At 44.3% G+C, this 19,795-nt stretch overlaps 1 protein-coding gene across 6 annotated transcripts in view; it reads right to left on the bottom strand.

The window, feature by feature from the left end:
- Window positions 1-19,795, bottom strand: part of FYCO1 (FYVE and coiled-coil domain autophagy adaptor 1) — a 117,240-nt gene that overhangs the window by 21,153 nt on the left and 76,292 nt on the right. For 4 of the 6 annotated variants that reach the window (XM_050937870.1, XM_050937871.1, XM_050937873.1 and 1 more), the window contains 3 exons: window positions 14,354-14,449; window positions 11,424-11,634; window positions 9,220-9,329 (listed from right to left, as the gene is read on the bottom strand). In XM_050937870.1, coding sequence (XP_050793827.1) covers window positions 9,220-9,329; window positions 11,424-11,634; window positions 14,354-14,449 — 417 coding nt within the window. Of the gene's footprint in view, window positions 1-3,878; window positions 8,806-9,219; window positions 9,330-11,423; window positions 11,635-14,353; window positions 14,450-19,795 lie in introns of those variants that run through there. The other 2 variants (XM_050937874.1, XM_050937875.1) reach the window with 1 other exon arrangement.

The following is a 19,795-nucleotide window of genomic DNA, read 5'->3' as shown; positions in this document are numbered from 1 at the left end:
AATAGAAATAATGGCTTCTCTGCTGTGTGGTATTTGGTGAACCATGTTCCTGGGTTAATTGACATGACACTTTTGAGTGTTCTGAAACCTAATCTGTATTTTCTCATACCGAAAGGTTGTGACCTGGTCATGCTACTTTGCCTATGAGTCACTTCTCGGATCTCTTTGTATTGTCATCAGAAGGTTTTTGAAACAATGATAGAAATAGATCAATTAGATTCTAGGGTATGTGACTTTGGCATAATTTGGACAGAAAGGCTTAGAAAAACTGCTGTTTTGGAACCTGTCCAACACATTGTATAATAACTGTGCCGTATCTGCAAGTATTAGCCCAAATTCTTAATTGATTTCACTAGGACTTTTGCCTGAATAAAGACAGGTAAGAACTATGAGCTAGATTCTGCTCTCAGTTACAGCAAATGAAAGCTGGTGTAACTTTGCTGGATTTACACTAGTGTAACAGAGCAGAACATAACTCTGAGGAGGATTTTGTGCACAGAATTTGAGGAGACAGAATAGGAAAAAGAGAATAATTTAAAAAACCTGTGGGAAATGACCTGCTTAACTATTGGTGTTACAGCAAGAAACATTTCCATCTGATGGTCCAAATGCAGCACCAGTCACAGGGGGCCCAGTGAGTTGTGCTCACATGAGGGCAGACTTTGGCCAATATCATGTATACGCTTGGTGGTGTAGTTTCAGCTCTCTGCATCACGACTGTTTGCTTCTCTCACAGGCTTCACCCTGCAGCCAGGCTATTTCCTGTGTAGTTTTAGCACGTGCTGGATGAATAAGAACTTACACAGCACAGGCAAAATTAAACAAACACGTGACCTCATTTGGCACAGACTCACCTGTCACAGCAAGTTTTGCTGGCTCAATCACCTGTGTGACAGACCCAGACCAGTGGGGTACAGGAGTTTGGTCCTATTGGCATCCAGCGGGGGTGGGCGGGCGAAGCCCGCCCACTTCTAAAGGGCCTCCCCCCAGCCTAAGGGGAGGACCCACAGGTCTGGGACACCAAATAATTACGGGGGACAACTAATGAAAAAACCAGGATCGGGAGTGAGGTCATAGGGCTAAACGAAGGGAACCCGATGGGGACACCGAGCAGAGAACCCCGGACAACGCCCACTGCTCCTCGAAGGCGTCAAGGGAGCCAGTGGACGCCGCCCAGAGGAACTCTGCCCGGATGCGAGAGCAGACGGAGGAACAGAAATAGGCCCCACAGTCGCAGGAAATCCCGTCGGCCAACCTCCTCTCCCTGGTGTTGTAGATGGTCAGTTTGGCCAGGGCCAAGAGGAGGTTGAGAAGGAGATCCCGCGACTTCGTGGGGCCACGGATGGGGAGCGTGTAGATAAAAAGGTGAGGGGAAAAGTGCAACCAAAAACGCAGGAAAATATTCAGGAGGAGCCGGAACAGGGGCTGCAACCTGGCGCACTCCAAATAAACGTGCGCCAAGGTCTCCTTCTCACCACAGAAAGGGCAGGTGCTAGGGACAGATGTGAACCGCGCCAAGTACACGCCAGTGCTCACGGCTCCGTGAAGGAGCTACAGGAGTTTGGTAGAGGGCAAATATACTGGTCCTATTGGCATCCAGCGGGGGTGGGCGGGCGAAGCCTGCCCACTTCTAAAGGGCCTCCCCCCAGCCTAAGGGGAGGACCCACAGGTCTGGGACACCAAATAATTACGGGGGACAACTAATGAAAAAACCAGGATCGGGAGTGAGGTCATAGGGCTAAACGAAGGGAACCCGATGGGGACACCGAGCAGAGAACCCCGGACAATGCCCACTGCTCCTCGAAGACGTCAAGGGAGCCAGTGGACGCCGCCCAGAGGAACTCTGCCCGGATGCGTGAGCAGACGGAGGAACGGAAATAGGTCCTACAGTCGCAGGAAATCCCGTCGGCCAACCTCCTCTCCCTGGTGTTGTAGATGGTCAGTTTGGCCAGGGCCAAGAGGAGGTTGAGAAGGAGATCCCGCGACTTCGTGGGGCCACGGATGGGGAGCGTGTAGATAAAAAGGTGAGGGGAAAAGTGCAACCAAAAACGCAGGAAAATATTCAGGAGGAGCCGGAACAGGGGCTGCAACCTGGCACACTCCAAATAAACGTGCGCCAAGGTCTCCTTCTCACCACAGAAAGGGCAGGTGCTAGGGACAGATGTGAACCGCGCCAAGTACACGCCCGTGCTCACGGCTCCGTGAAGGAGCTACAGGAGTTTGGTAGAGGGCAAATATACTGGTCACTGGATGAGTAGTTTTCTGTTCCCTGAGTGACCAGAGCAGGGGCTGCAGTAGAGTAATCAGGAACCTGCTAGAACCAATTAAGCAGACAGGCTGATTAGAACACCTGCAGCCAATCAAGGCAGGCTAATCAGGGCACATGGGTTTAAAAAGGAGCTCACTTCAGTTTGTGAGTGTGAGTGTGAGAGAGAGAGAGAGGAAGGAAGGAAGGAAGGAAGGAAGGAACGAACGAACGAACGAACGAACAGACAGACAGACAGACAGACTAACTGGGAGCAAGAAGCTGAGAGCGTGCTGATGGAAGACTGAGGAGTACAAGCATTATCAAACATCAGGAGGAAGGTCCTGTGGTAAGGATACAGAAGGTTTTTGGAGGAGGCTATGGGGAAGTAGCCCAGGGAGTTGCAGCTGTCATGCAGCTGTTACAGGAGGCACTATAGACAGCTGCTCTCCACAGGGCCCTGGGCTGGAATCCGGAGTAGAGGGCAGGCCCGGGTTCACCCAAAACCTCCCAACTCCTGATCAGACACAGGAGCAGTTGACCCAGACTGTGAGTTCCACCAGAAGGGAAGATCTCTGAGGCAGGCAAATCCACCAATAAGAGCAGGACCCACCAAGGTAGGAGAGGAGCTTTGTCACACCTGTTACATCACTCTTACAAGATTCCTTTCAGGAAGTGGGAAAATCTCTAAGGAGCACCCCAGTTGTTTTCCATCCCATGTGTGGTCCTTCAATGATGCACTGCTATCTGTGGTGATGTTGTTCCTTCTCACCCACTTGAACAGAGACTTGTGCCATGCAAATTGATGTCCCCCCCCATCCCACGTACCATAGTCATCCCCTCCATTATTTCATTGTAGGATAAAGCCAAAATTTTCAAATGTGTGTGCCTAAAGTTAGGTTTCTACTTTCATATATGGGCATCTTCAGTGGAAGCTCCTGGTTGCTCAGCACTTTTTAAAATCAAGCCACTTAATATCGGTGCTAAAATGTGCATTTCTAGGTACATCTACAGAGCCACCAGCAGTGAGCCTCTAAGCCTGGGCCAACAGATCTGGGATCACCCTACAAATACTTGTGTAGCAGCACTTCGAAGTTGTGGCCTTCAGAATCAGTTGCAGACCAAACTGCCATGTTTACATAGCTATTGTTAGCAGAGTGGCATGAGCCCTGCAAGCACAAGTCTGTTGACCCAGGCACGGGCCAAATTCTGACCTCAATTACACCTAGGTGTTTTCCATTGACTCAGTTTGTCCAGGTGTCGATGAATACTGATCATGGCCCAGGGGCATTTAGTCTTCTCATTGATATAACAAAGAACAGACCTCGCCCCCCATAACAATTTGCTCACTACAAATTTGACTTCTGGGTCCTTACTATATATACTCTGAATTAAATGCAACTCATTATGGGTTAAATTCACCTCTGTGCAAAGAACCAGCACAAAGTCTATGCACCATGTAAGCATTTGCAGAGGTGTGAAGTTCATCAGGTTACTTTATTGGCATGATACAAGCAAGCCTCAAGATTTTTCTTCAATTTTTTCTTGGTTAAAACCTCACTTGCGCCATATTTCAATTTCTCATCTTCAAGACAAAGCTATATATGTGAGCTAAAAAAACAAGGATGCTCACTCTAAATGATACATAATTTTATTTATTGAATTCCTGAGTAAAAATAAAAAGCATCAAGAAAGCCGTCTACATCCCCATAAATGTACAGACCTCAATATTCAAAAAAGCTTTATTCCTCTGTGAAAGTTAAGTTGAACTTGGTGCAATTGTGCAATTCTTTGGCAGTTATGACCAAAAGATATTTCTGAAGAAGTTACAGTAAATTTCACTGAGCAGTATTAAAATTATAGTGCAATTTCAATTTTAAAACAAAACCAAGGAAAGTCACGTATTGCACTTTTACAATTTCAGCATTTTACAAAGCTGTAAACTCTTTTTATGCAATACATGTCAGTAAGTTTTCATGAACCAATTTTCAGTAACACTTATAGAAATGTAAAGGAACACTGTCAAGCAATGAAAAAACAAAAAGAGAAAAAACAAGTAAATTCTACCCTATGCAGAGAAAACTCTAGTGGGAGAGAATCATTAGCCACATCCTCAGACTCCCAGGAAAAAACACCTGGCTGCACATTACTGTTACTGCTACTTAAATATGTGTAAATCCTTGAGCCCAGTAATGAGCATTGTGTTGTTGGGTAACTGGCTTCTGCTGTGCTATAATCTGTACTGTCTGTGTAACAAAAGTACCACTCACTTTTCATTTCATTTCATTACAGATTAAATTGTGTCTTTTGTCTTATTTCCATTGCTGCTGGTCACCAGTTCTTAAAAGACTAATTTCAGCAAAGCACATGAGCATGTGCTTCACTTTAAGTACACGAGCCATCCCCACAACTACAAAGTTAAGCATGTGCGTAAGTATTTTGTTGAATTGCGGCTTATGACCCTTGACTGATGGCTGTTTTTGTAACATTCTTCTGGACTATTTGTTTTCTGTTTGTTGTATAGTCCATTAGGGGCTGCTTTGCCTCCATTTATTAATGGACGAATGGAAAACCAGGTAGGTTAACAGGTTGTCACTATCCTCTTCACACAGCACCTTGGCCTGATATGTAGCAACACTCCAGACTTTTGGATTGCATGGTTGGATTCCGGTTCAGTTTAAACAGCACCATAAACTTTAATTAAGAATGTTTCATTGAACATTAACAGTATAAATCTCCTGTTTCCAAATATATTATTTGTAAAAACCCTCGTATTGGCTTGAAAATAGCATTTTTTTTTTTGCCTCTGCAGCGCTCCAGAGATCAAAGGGCCTCCAAAGCCACCCTAGTGGAGCAGTTGGGGATTGCCCAGGTGGCTGTTGTGGAGCTGCCACCCCCTCCTAGCCACATCTCCATTTGATGTGTGGGGTGTGGCCAGAGCACAGGCCATACTCTGTTGCTCCCCAGTCAGCATAACAGCCCACTAGGGTGAAGCTCTGGGATATTGGTGTTTTTCAACTTTTTCAATTGGAAAATGCTTGTTAAAAAAATACACTCCTGCATTTCAGATGATGTACAACTGCTACATTTCTTATCTCGTCTGTGTCTCAGCTTTGTTGATCATAACTGACAATCTTAGCACAGCTCTGATAAGAGAATTCTGTTAATAAACGTGTGCTTTTGATGCTGGATGGCTGTTTCTCAGTGTTGCCAACACTTACAGTTTTTAGCATTGTTCACTAAGCCCCAGCTGCTGAAGTCATGGTGTTGCAGGAGTATCTCAACGTTCCTTTTTCAATAAGTGAGTTTCTACCCCTGATGCTTGCAGAGAAAAGTGTGAAAATTTGATGCAAATGCACCCTAAAGACTCAAAAGCAAAAAAAGTAAATAAAAAGCCCAATATTAAAATAGCATGATCATCTTATAAATCTCTAGATTTTGGGGTGGCGGGGCAGATTCATGGTTTTGATATTTGAGGTTGTGATATTGTTTTTTGCAGAAGCAGAGCTACTCTGGGCCCTACATAAACAGCACATTTTTAAAAAATCTTTGCAACAGAGTGATAGATTTAAAAAAAAGACAGAAAAAGTAAATCCAGAGGCCACCCTTCACCAGATTATTTATAATATATATTAGATCACAGTTTGGCCTACCACTTGACAGTGTCCCTTTAACTTATGTTTGGCATTTTAAGAAAAATATCTTAGTGAAATTGGTATTCTAGCAAAACAGTAGCAAAATGTTTTTAAAATCACACCTAAAAGTTTAAGGAAAATTGCAGTAGACTTCAGTTAAACAGCCATTATATTGCATAGTGTATGGTACATAGTATTCCACTTTTAAACATTAAATAAACTCTCATTGTCTAAATAAGAATAAAACATAACCTCAGCACTAAAATAATATGCTAGTAAATAATGAAACTGCCAGTGCGTAATTTGTTTATTGCTTATGTGCTATTCGCTTTAATCTCATTTCCATCTTGACTAGAATCTTTTAAATTTAATCGTATTTTCAACAGTATAGAGCTCAGTTGTGATGGTCTCTGACCTCTCTGTTCCTACAAAGAAAAGGACCCTGCATCTTTCTTTGACACATCTTCCAATAGGCAGTTTACATGTAGTATTGATATAATAAGAAAGACGAACTGGGTTGTCAACTCAATGGAATGTCTCGAGATGAGTCAGAATCCTGGCAGGTTAACATAGGGCCCAATCCAAAGTCTGTTGAAATCAATGAGAGGATTTACATTTATTTCAGTGGGCTTTGGATTGGGGGCATAGCGAGGGCATTTGTGGTCTAAAAATATGCTATACTGATCAATTAAAAAGTGCATCACCCATAAACAACATCCACCCCCTTTCACTGTTGTTTACAACAGCAATAATGACCTCAGCAACAGGGATTACTGGCCTTCAGCTGTACCTTGGGACATGGATTCCTCTCCTTTCAGATGATCATTAATCCCCAGGAAATGTCTTGGGCTTTTATCATTAGTGGTTAAGTGACCAGAACCTTGGTGCTCACAATCAGCATGAACAATCTGTGCCATCACAGTAACAGTTCTATCCCCATCAAAGAGAATCCATTGGGGCTGAGTAACGGCACCAGAAAAATATACACACCCATTTGAACCTCAATCCTTCTCCTGAACTGAACCTTTGATAAAGAGCCCTCACATCCCCATCCAATGCTCTTTTGTACCCAAATTTGTCTCCCATTTCCAAGTTCTCTACAGTCAACCAGCCAGATCCTTCAGCCTAGACTTGGGCATCCACCAATTGCTGCATTGAAATCTCTGATGGTCACACAATCCCATGCTCCTTGGGTGAGGGATATCCAGTCCATTCTGAGATATCTCTCACCCATGAGGAGATCTGGTTGGAAAATGTCCATCCTCTGCTCAAAAAAAAAAAAAAAAAAAAGTTCAACTTTCTATTGATAAACTGAGAACTTTTCAACTGAAGCCCCAAAATCTTTTGTTTTTCTAGTTTTTATTAAAAACCCTCAAAAAAAGAAAGAACCCCTCAAATTTTGTGCAGAAAGCAGACACTTTCTATGGAGATTTTTGTTTAAAATAAAAAAAAACAATTTTCCACCAGAACCAGTTTTGTTTGAAAACTTTGAACCAGCCTGGCCCACAAGTCCATAAGATTTGAATACAGGAGCCACCCTTGGCCCAGCAGAGACTGCAGATCACTGGTTTGTACTAGGGAGATAAATATGGGGGAGAGGATATGGAGAAAGTGAAGCATGAGGGCTGGGTGGACAATGGAGAATGGTAATAGGAGTCACCCGATTTAGCCAGAAAATGTGGAGGAAATCATTTGTACTTGGAGGGAAGAAACAGAGGAGCAGGTAGGCTGAGGTAGAGGAAGCAGGAATAAGGGGAAGGACAAAGGAAAGTGACCTGACTGAACTGGTAAGCAGGAGAGAGAAGGATAGGAGGACAGGGGAGAAGGACGAGGCCCCTCGCTAGGTTTGGATATGCATCCAGTTTTGGGTGAATTTATCTAGATTGGATCAAACCCAATGAGGCTCACCGATTGCTACCTTCCACTCAATCTATAGAAAGGAATCATTCTCGTCATCTATATCCTTAGAGGTTTTTATTTTTGTGTGATCACTGTGGTTTAAAAGAGCCAAAGCAGAAAAAAGAAACATGCCCCTTTCCCTTTCTTTAATGTCTCACACGAGAACTGCTGGTTTTTTCTGCCAATTATATACCAGATTCTGCCACTGTAAATTACTTAGAGAGATACCTGACTCTGCAAGAGCTTCCATTGATTTCAGTGGATCTACTTATAGAGAAGAGCGATCAAGAGTGGAAGAAATAATCTTAATTTTAGAACTGTTGCAGCATTTTTTTTGTCATAGACATTAAATGTCACAGTGTTTTTTAAAACCCAGTTAGACATTTTAAACCAAAACTGAATATCTAAAAAGTATATTTCTTGCTTATATGTCTAAAAAAAGATAAGAATGATCCTTTAATAATACATAGCTGTAACGTCTAGAGTATTGCATAGTTGCGTTTTTTTATAATTATGAGCTGGTCAGAAAATGTTTTTTCCCCAACAGAAAACTTCAATTTTTTTACTTTTATTTTAATCAAAATTTTCCAATAAAAAAATATAGGCTTTTCAAGAAAATAATGTTTTTCAGCCAACTATTTTTTTTGATAAAAACATCCAAAATTTTAATTTTGTCAAAAACCAAATTTTCATTGAAAAAAGGTTGAAGAACATTTTTTTGACCAATTCTATGAACAACATGGCTTTTGAGCAATCTCTACACAGTAGTGAGCCATTAGTGTTCCTGTGAAGGGCTTTTCTTTTGTGTAAATACACTGTAAGTGCTTTATTTTGTAACTACTGCATAGCTTAAGGAGGTGTTCAAACAATGATATTTTTAGAGCTTACATACACATAAATAATAGTGTTTCTTAAAAATATAATTAAAAAAGGACACCATATATTCAAGGCTATGGAAAATCACTTCCATCATAGATCACAGGTTGTTCAACAGTCAAGTGATAAAATACTTTTTTCGAGATAAACCTGTACAAAACAAACAGAAGATTATGTTAGTCTAACTCAAGTAAAAGTAAGAGCATAATAGCTGGTCAAACCCTGCAGTCTTTACTCAGGCAAATCATCCATTCGACTTCAAGAAGGTTTGCGTGAGTTAGGACTGCAGGATTGGATGCAGCAGGTGCACAAACTACAAGAAGACAATCCTGATTCTGAACTGGCTGAAAATAATCATGTGGTAAGTTCCTGTTATTTATCGTCTCAGCAATCAAGAGTATCAAAGGATGGAACAATGTTACAGAATCACAGGAAACTATTTTTAATCAAATCTGAAACTCAGGCCACTGAACCAATTTTTGACCTCTTTTTCTTAATCATTCTATTAAAGTCTACAAGTGATGAAACACTGCTTATTTCAATCTCTACATTGACTCAACCTACCTAGAGAAGGTGTTGTCAAATATTAGTATGTAGATACCACAGTTTCTCACTTTCACCTGCCCTCTGATAGTTTCCTTATGAGAGTTGCAGCGGGTCATTGGAATGAGTATCTGGAATTGAAAAATGAAAACAGAACTTGGTTTCAAAGCTCCACCTTGACTCTAGGTTTGGAAGAGATATTTGGACTTATACCTTCTTAGGGGGCAACAAGAGGGCCTCCTTATGTGTATGTATTTCTCTTGGTTTGCATTATCTATTGTTGTGAGTGAATGTCAGGTCATATTTCAACTGTCTCCCTGTGACAACCTTCTTCTGACATCTACACGTGGAGGAATGCACACCAGTGACGGTGGTGGTGCGTAAGGTACATGTAGCTACACACTGTGGTGAAAAGCAGGCTGTCCACGCTGAAATGTACATACAGCAGTGAAAGAATCTGGGAATGGGGAGGCAGTGGGACATCTCACGGCTAAAAATAGTGTGTGTGCAGTGTAGACATACCCTGGGTGATAAGCTTTCACTGAATATTTAATATTTATAAAACATTTCAAAGATACATATGTGCTACTCATTAATATTTCTATCATTAAAAACAAAACACCTAAAAAGAACAGTCAAGCCACATAAACAGCTTTGGCCTGAGTCTCCTCTCCCATAGAACAGGTTTACACCAGTCTAGTCCCTTGACTTTCATGCTTCCAATCTGCACTGATCAGAGAGGAGAAACAGGCCCATTACATGTGTGGAGAGGGGTTAGACACTTATTCCCATTAAGCAAGACACAGCTAGGCCTGATCTGACCTGACGTCCCTCTACTCAATTCAAAGCTCCCATGTGTGGATTTGTGAAACCAACATTGTGCGGGTACTAAATTAGTTCCAATGGTGTCTAGTTTAATTTGGCCTTTTAAATTACTGCACATTTAATACAGCATCAAATGAATGTTTTATTCATATTTTATCCAAAAAATGCTCACTGTTTTTGCTCAGTGGAACATACTGAATTAAAAAAAAAAAAAGGGCAAAAATCCCCCATCAAAATATTTTTTAAATGGAAGGTTTTCCTAAGAAAAGTTGGCATTTCTGAGCCTTTTGCTGGCAGTTGCCATGCTACTGAAAAGGGAGACCATTTCTGTAGGTGATACTATGGGAAGCCTAATATCTCAAACTAGTTACTGTCGTACTTCAATCAATCATCAGGAGAAATTTAACTCTTCAAGCAGGAAACTGCTGAGATATTCCATTTATCCCTCTCACCATGTAATGGAAGATGGACTTGTACATATAACTGAATTGAAAAAATTCTGGTAACTTGGTGTGGAGGGAGCTCTCTCCCATCAGCATAGAGTGTCTTCACCAGACGTGCTGCAGCGGCACAGCTATATTGGTGCAGCTGCACTACTGCAGTGCTGTACATATAGACATGGCCTTAATCAGTGTTAGCTGGTCATGGGAAACATTAGGTCTCCCCAGCATCATGGGTTAAAATTACAACTGCTTTGTTTTCACTACAATTTTCTCACAGGTTAGTTAACATAAGTTAGCTTAACAAAGGTTAACATCACCCTTTTTTTCCTATAAAAGATACACGCAGTGTGAATCAGGAATGTAGTGTGGGGCTTTCTACACTGATTCTGCAAAATGTTGAGCTCTTTGGGTAGTATCCAGCAAAGCACTGAAATCTGTGAGTAGTTCCACTGACTACTTCATCTTTCAAGGGATGGCCTGTGTGTTTAAGAGTCCTGCCGGATCGAGCCCTATGCTATTTACAAATAATATTTATCTTTTGCATTTAATGTAAGAAAAAAAACTAAACACTACACAGATTTTTCAGGTGGAACCTGAAGGAGCCGATTGTTTAGCTTAGTGATAGTGATTTAACTTTAAATACAAACACTGAAAGCTCAAGTGCCAGTCAGTGCAATGTCACCCTATTTCCCCAGGCAACACTAAATAATGAAAGGGGTACTTCTTCCCACCGCAACGGTGTGATGGACTTTGGACACGGAACACTTCTTCTGACGAGACATTTTGACACTTTCATATTTGTTACTACAGCGATGCAACTTCCAGTGACATTTGTTGGGGTCATGATAAGTAAGTTTGCTAGTTCCGCCAGACAAACTCATTCACCTCACGTGGTGAAATGCAATTCCTGAGGTAGCTCAGTGAGGAAAAAATCCCACTCTGAAATAACTGCCTTACTTTGCACTGATCCAGTGTTGCTTCTTCTGATTCTTGGTAGACAACGCTGAATGCTATGCTCTTTGGGTCTGATGAAAACACCCAACTGATTGTAAGGCCAGTCTCTGTCACGGTGATAGGGATGATGCTGTAGGTGCTGGACTTAATGAACAGCTCCCTGTTGTCTTCCCCAAAATTTAAAATCTCTTCAACTGTAAGGGGTAATTTTATCCTGAAAGACAAACAACCATCAGAGAGGATCAAATTAGATTGTGAAGACATCTGAACAGTGGGCACTGATATTTTATTTTCCTTTGCCTGACCTACTTCCTGCAGGCTCCTCAGTGACTTTGGGGCATGTCTAGAAGATGCACCTATGCAGCTTTGGATGAAAGCAAGGACCAGTTGATCACAGCCTAGTGCTTTCTATTGCTGCTGGCATTCAGCAACTTCACCCATTCAAGTATCAGAGGGGTAGCCACGTTAGTCTGGATCTGTAAAAGCAGCAAAGAGTCCTGTGGCACCTTGTAGACTAAGAGACGTATTGGAGCATGAGCTTTCGTGGGTGAATACCCACTTCGTCAGATGCACTCATTCATTTATTCCAGTGTAGTTAAAAAGAAGTAATATTGAGTGTGGTACAGATACGTGATTTCAGTCTCACTTAACACTGTTGTTTCTCTTGATCAGCAAGTATATGACTTAATGTTTGTAATAAAAGACGTCATGAAAAAGACTGCTGCCCTCTGCTGTCTCCGTTATATGTAAGCCAACATCACTTACCATACTAACGTCGTTCATACCGAGAAATGGATGTTTAGGGAGATTTACAGAGCAAGTGAACATGAGCAGCCATTCTACTAAATGTCACATTGTGCTCTGTCCTGGGGCTTTTGGGGTAATTAACCCTGGAGCTCACATTGTCAGTGAACAAGCAAATTACCTAAGTACCAACTTTAGGAACCTAAGATTAAAACTGAATTCTCTTCAGGACCTTGGGAGGTTCAGCCCTTTAACATTTTGTCAGACTGCCTCTCTATACTGATATATTTCACATCTATATAATTAGATCCTCAGCTCATGGTCTTCAATGACGCTTCACCAATTAACCAGCTGAGGAGGATCAAGCCCACAGTATCTCCATTGGAGCTGGTCTGATATATCATTATTTAGAATCAAGAGAAATCATCTAAGCAAAGAGCTAACCGTGATCTCTGGTATTATGACAATATATCACTGTAATACATTCATTGTCTGCCATCAAAAATCAGCACGTGCCAGCAGATACCCATAGTTATTTCCAACTCTAAGTATGGGGATCATTGTGGTATCTCAGCCATCCATTGGCAAATGCTGAGTTTTAATGATAACTACTGTTCCCAGGCCAAGGAGAAATGTTTAGCTTTATTCATAATGTTAGTTTTTACCTAAGGTGAAACAACTACTAAACTTAAGGGTCGCCTGACAGAGTTTAAGTAGCTCATGACATTTCTTTCCTCCACCCCTCAATTTGTTGCTTGAGTGTGTATTTTGTTACAGCTGCCATTGCTTGGGCTCTCAGAAAGACCACAACAAAATCCCAGCACAAACCAAATCACCTTTTGTAGTCAAAGTATAAACCTTTCTCACAGCTGAGCCAAATTTTCAAAAAGGGGAATCTACAGGCAGGGATAAGAATGTTGGGTTTTGTGCACTTCAATTCTATTAGCTATTGTGCAAGTGACACACTCTATTGCCTCTGCGCAGGGCCGGTGCAAGGAAGTTTTACGCCCTAGGCGAAACTTCCACCTTGCACCCCCCGCCAGCTAACCCCGTCCCCCCCACGGCAGCTAACTCAGCCCCCCAGGTGGGGAGCCCCCCTCCCCCGCAGCAGCTACCCCCCCCTCCCCCGCGACAGCTAACCCCTCTCCCTCCCGTCCCCCCATGGCAACTAACCCTACCTGGGGAGACTTCCCACCCCCCTCCCCCGGCAGCTAACCCTGCCTGGGGAGACTTCCCCCCTTTCCCGGCAGCTAACCCTGCCTGGGGAGACTTCCCCCCTTTCCCCGGCAGCTAACCCTGCCTGGGGAGACCTCCTACGGAAACTAAGCCTGCCTGAGTAGCCCGCTCCAGCTCACCTCGGCTCCGCCTCCTCCACTGAGCACGTCAGCGCTGCTCTAATTCTCCTCCCTGCCCAGGCTTGCGGCGCTGATTGGAGGAGACTTACAGCTGGGCTGTGTGCTCAGCGGAGGAGGCAGAGTGGAGGTAAGCTGGGGCGGGGAGCCCTCCCTGCGTGCCCTCCCACTCAGCTCACCTCCACTCCACCTCCTCGCCTGAGGGGCTTTTAGGAGCCCCCAACCACTAGGTGCCCTAGGCGGTCGCCTAGTTTGTCTAAATGGTTGCACTGGCCCTGCCGCTGCATGTAAATGTTAGCACTCGAGTCGTGGTGTGCAGGGGGTTGTGGGCACACAAGTGCAGGCTGGGTTGGGGCTCTTTTGAAGATTTACTCCTATTGCGGCATATACGTATTCATCAGGACAGAAGCCATAGACAGCAGTAGCTATGCCAGAATCATTTTGGGTAGAGATGGCTTATGGGAAATAAGCCACTCCCCCAAAGGCTACGAAACACAGAAGATTAATTGAGCATTGAGCAATGTCTTCCTCCAGGTATCGAAGTGCTAAAAGCCTCTCTCCAATTTCTGTTTACAGGTCTCAGTCCCCCCTGAAGATTTTCCTGGCCCCAAACGGATGGGCAGGCAGGAGGGCAAGCTGATTCTCTCCTTATCACCCCCACACCCACTATTTAACTGACGTATATCCCCATGGTGTGGTTCTTAGGGCCAAGTCCTGCCCTCAGATGCATACGGACTGCTCCCACTGAGGTCAATGAGAGTTGACCAAGATGACATCCAAGATGCCGATTTGGCAGTTATTCTTTAAACCGGGCAGTAATGAAGCTGTTCTGCTTACATCAGTTCTCCTGACTTCAGCAAACATATCTCAGCATCTTGGGACACTTGCAATTCTTCAGAGTCATCCAAGGTTGAAGAATTACACGTGCTGTTTCTGTGGCAAGAAGGAAAAAAACGTATTAAATATTCTCTGAAACAGCCCAACACAGAGACAAGTAATCACCGTAGTACCCCTTGCACACTTGCCTCCAGCAGTGGGCTCATTTCATTTACTGTGGGCCAAACTTGATTATCTTTGCTACTTTAACACAGCACCAAGACTGCAGCCCCATTGTGCTAGCTACTGTACATACATACAGTAAGGCACAGTTCCTGCCTAAAGAGTAAATAGAGAAGATAGCAATTATTCCTTTCTCCTACCCTTTGCCTAGCTCCATTTTTAGGAATGGGAAACTGAGGCACAGACAGATTGAAGTGATTTGCCAGGAAGTCTGGACAAATCCAGGAGTTAAGCTCAATCCTTGTCCCAAAACTATCCTTTATTTCCAAGGCCTGCTTCCCCTCAGTAAGAATGAGAAAATCCAGAATGAGGGGTAAAATGATGAACTATACTGAACAGGCCAGATTCTTCTCTCACTTATGGTAATGTGAACCAAGATATGATTTCACTGGAATCAATCAAGTTACAGTTGGGTGACAGTAGAATCCAGCCCATATTCTGCATATCCCTAAACAAGACTGAGCACAACAACAAAGCAGACAAGATCTCCAAGATACTTAGATATTTAGTGGAAGACATGGCATTTACCAGTATACACATTAGGGTGAGCAGGCATCCGGAACACCCAGTTGAAAAGGGACCCTGCCAGCTCCAGTCAGTATTGCCAACCGGGCCATTAAAAGTTTGGTCAGTGGTGCTGTGGATTTCAGGAAGGCTAGTCCATACCTGTCCTGGCACTGTGCTGTGCCCCGGAAGCGACCAACAGGTACGGCTCCTAGACAGGGGGCCCACAGGGCTATGCGTGCTGCTCCTGTCCCAAGCACCAGCTCCACACTCCCATTGGCTAGTTTCCGGCCAATGGGAACTGGGGAGGCAGTGCCTGCAGGTGAGGTGCCGAGCTTCCTGTCCATGCCCACCCCCCGCCTAGGACCCAGACCTGCTGTTTGCTTCCGGGGTGCAGGGTGTTGCCAGAACAGGCAGGGAGCCTGCATTAGCCCTGCTGTGCCACTAACGGGAGCCGCCCAAGGTAAGCCCTTGCCCCAACCCCAAGCTCTTACCCCCCCATACCCGAAACCCCTCATCCCCGGACACAGTCCGGAGCCCGCACCCCCAGTCCAGAGCCCTCATCCCCTGCACTCCAACTCCCTGTCCCAGCCCAGAGCCCCCTCGTGCACTCCGAATCCCTTGGCCCCAGCCTGAAGCCCCGTCCTGTACCCACAACCCCTCATCCCCAGCCCAGAGCCAGCACCCCCAGCCCAGAGCCCTCACACCTCCTACACCCCAACCCCCTGCCTCAACCTACAGCTCCCTCCCACACTCCAAATCCCTCAGCCCCACCCGCCATCCTAGAGCCCCACCCTGCACCCCCAACCCCTCATCCCCAGCTCCACCCCAGAGCCCACACTCCCAGGCCAGAGGCTGTACCCCCTGCCTCAACCTACAGCCCCCTGCCTCAACCCACAGTCCCCTCTCACATTCTGAATCCCTCTGCCCCACACCCAGCCTGGAGACCCTCTCCTGCACCCCAAGTCCCTCATTCTCAACCTCACCCCAGAGACTGAACCCTCAGCCGAAGCCCTCACCCCCTCCTGCACCCCAAATCCCTGCCCCCACTCGCACCCTGAAACTCTCGTTTCTGGACCCACTCCAGAGCCCCAAACCCCAGTTATGAGCCCTCACCTGCTCCAACACCCCAACCCCCTGCCCCAGCCCAATGAAAGTAAGAGCAGGGGAGAGCGAACCACCAAGGGAGGGGGAATGTAGTGAACCGGAGCGGGGCCTCAGGGAAGGGGCAGGACTATGATGTTTGGTTTTGAGCTATTAGAAAGTTGGCAACCCTAATACACATAAGTCTAGGTGTACTGTGCTTTGAAGTGCAGGGTTAAATCCTGCTGAGGCCAGAAGTCAGCAAGTTTCCATGAAGAAAGCACGTGAGATACAAAGTTTGCAGAAGGGTGAGAACATTGTGGTGATGACAAACTCCCCAATTCAGGGGGCTGCACAACCTCAGAAGTGGTTGCCATTGTCCTGAGAGTAGGTGAGTCCAGGGCAGTCGGGGGAATACACAGATTCAATGGATTCCCTTCAGCAGCCTTTGTGCATGGGTTTCCCGTGGAGCTGCTGGCAGATTTCAGATCTGCCCTCTAATCCTGAACCCTTGATGGAGGGCAGACCACAGCAATGTGGTCTGATTCCCCTCTCCAGCACATGGGGCTAGCCTGGCACAGTGAGGTAAATTTGTACTTGATCTAGCCCACAAAGTGTTCTATAAATGGTTCATTATTCTGATCATAGAATATCAGGGTTGGAAGGGACCTCAGGAGGTATCTAGTCCAACCCCCTGCTCAAAGCAGGACCAATCCCCAGACAGATTTTTGCCCCAGAGCCCTAAGTGGCCCCCCTCAAGGACTGAACTCACAACTCTGGGTTTAGCAGGCCAATGCTCAAACCACTGAGCTAGCCTGTCACTCAAAATACTGCTCCACCTTGGAATACTTTTACAGGAAATATCTTCATGATAAGAAGTTAAATCGTCTGCACCTATTGGAAATAATGGGTGAACCAGGAAAAGGACTATATTGAACATCGAATTATCATAGAATCAACTCCCCATATGCTTCTCTCCATTACATGCTACAGTGAGTGGAGTGGAAGACTTCATAGTTTGTGCAAAAAGTGGTGCAGTAAGGGAAGTACAGCCTCTGCATCAATTTCACATACCAGAGTAGCCTGTGAAATACCGGGCTGGGGGCTGTAGAGAGGCAGAGGAAAAGGAGTCTGAAAGCAGCCTGTCTGCACCATGTTCCCCACTGAAAGTCATAGAACACACAGGGACAGTTCCATGTAAGTTAATGCTACTCTAAGCTGTACTAACTTTGCTTACATACTCCATTGCCCCCATCAGAGGTGTTACAGGAGCCAACAGTAACGTAATGGAGCCAGTTATGCTGCCATTTTTATGGGAAAGTCCTGCAGATTTTAATATCTAAGAAACTAACAGGGTATTATAGAAATTTCTGCAAAAACTTAAAAAATGTAATAGAGCATGATCTCTCTTTATGGTTTTCTGAACCATCCTACAGAACTGTATAGCAAGGATATCACTCCCTTAAATACTCTATAGGCCAGTTCCAAACAGCTACAGAAAAGTTCATTTTCTATGAAATTCTATAGTACTTTACGATAAGGGGGATGATGGGGTTAAGGCTCGCAGCAATGCAGAGAAAGCAGCTAAGTGCAACAAACCCCACCACAGGTCATCAGAGGGTATGAATGTGTCACCTTCACCAGTGCACAGACATCCACCACTGTAAAGAAGGAACTCCATTAGTGGGAAGAGGTAGTAGGCTTTTAGCTTCACTACGGATTAAACATTAGAGGGACAACACTGTCAGGAACTCATGTGACTCCTTGCACAGTCACCTAGAAACCCAATGAGCTTGGCTGGGCCCAATGAACCATCACTGAGTGACTTAACTCCCTGATTGGATAGACGAGCCAATAGATTCCTATTTAAGCCTGATAGCAACAGCAACACAGTGTCTGCTCAATGCGTTCCATGCCTGCAGCTGTGCCAGATCTGCTTCTTGTACCAGCCCTGTCCCTGCCTTCCTCAGAACTACTGATTCCTCGATCTGATCACTGGCTTGTCCTCTGACCACACCTCTGGTTCTGCTTTCTGATTCTGCTCCAATCACTAGGCCAGACTCCTGTTCCAACCAGTAGGTCACACCGACACCCCAGTGCGTTACAAACAACATGCATTATACAAGCAAGTTACATTAACTCATAATGGCTTGTCATACGGTAGAACTATGATTCATCTTTTCCTGTAGTTCCTTGGCCTACTGCTGCTCCCTCTAAAGCTGTGGCTAAGTAAATTAGAGATGGAAAAGATCTATTAGGTCGGTTAGTCCAGCTCTCAGCCAATGTAACACTTTTCCCTACCGTATATTCTATAGTACTTTGCCCAGTCTAGTTTTAATGAGACCAAGGAATGTGGCTTCCACCACCTCTTTCTGGGCTATTTTCCATTTTACTCAGCCTAAGTTTTCCTTTACTCAGTCTCCTCCCGTTACTTCTAGTTTTACAGCAGAGACATCCTTAAACAATTTGCCACAGCAAAAATAATTCTTCTGGCTTTGCTATAAGTGGCTCAGACTCTGCTGTCAGGTTTTGTGCCATGGGATTAACGTTCCCTAATTATCCACTAATCCCACACTCTTTACTGGCCCCTTGGACTATAAATTAAACCACGGGGGCAACATGCAAAGGCATGTTCCATCACCTGACCAAACACACATTTTTTACTATTCCGTTGAGATCCTTGCTATTTGTGGCTGCTGGCCTTGTTCATTGTCTCACTTGGCCCTCTCCTCAACTTGCTATGCAATTTAACTGGTAAGTGCAACTAATTCTGCCCACCCACTAAGCATCAAGTCAGTGCCAGGTACACTATGCCATGTTTACTCATTTTCTGACAGCTTACACCTGACTTGACATCTTCCCCACTATATTTGTCACTCACTGGCCAACTTCTCACCTCATTTACTGTGATGCTACTCCACTGAAGAGAGTGGTCCAAATTCAACACTGGTAGCACTCCATTGAGAACACCAGAGTTATACCAGTGAAGAATGTGGCCTATAGAGGTCAGTGGTGTTCCATTAATTTACAGAACAGAATTCTGTATATTTATCTAACCTCACTAGGTGGCAGTCCATCGCTCATTGAGCAAGGTTGTTCCTACCGTTTTCATGATGCACATAACTCTTTCTCAGCCATATAAGAGTGTTCAGATTGTTTTGCTTTTCTTTCTTTTAAAAGCAGAATGGATCAATTAACATGGCTAATAAAAATAAAGAACGGAAAATATTTTTCACAACCCCTCCTGGAATTAAACTAGAAATATTATGATAGCATTTTCAGTAAGGATTAGTGCCCCAGCTGAACAAAATAGGAAACAACTGAGCTTTTGCTAATTTCACAAGCCAAAGTTGAATAAAACTTGCTTGTTTAATTCCCCCCCATCCATCATTTTCCATTTTCACAAGCATCTGAGCTTCCACCTGGAAGAAGAAATATTCACAGAACTCCTCACAGAATTTCTTGTCCAAAGAGAATTTATCTGACATGGTTATTATTAGTAAGGCCCTACTTGAATTGTGGTATGATCCTCAAATAACTGCGGCTGAGGTGTGGACAAGACATGGAAAATCACGGGAAACTAATAATGGACCTTTATTAATAGCGGTAATTTGGAAAAGCCAGAGTAGACCT

This window comes from Gopherus flavomarginatus, chromosome 2 (assembly GCF_025201925.1).
Source record: "Gopherus flavomarginatus isolate rGopFla2 chromosome 2, rGopFla2.mat.asm, whole genome shotgun sequence".
In the NCBI taxonomy this organism is placed as follows: Eukaryota; Metazoa; Chordata; order Testudines; family Testudinidae; genus Gopherus; species Gopherus flavomarginatus.
The sequence above is the reverse complement of the archived record's forward strand: the minus strand, read 5'-3'. Positions and strand labels throughout refer to the sequence as shown.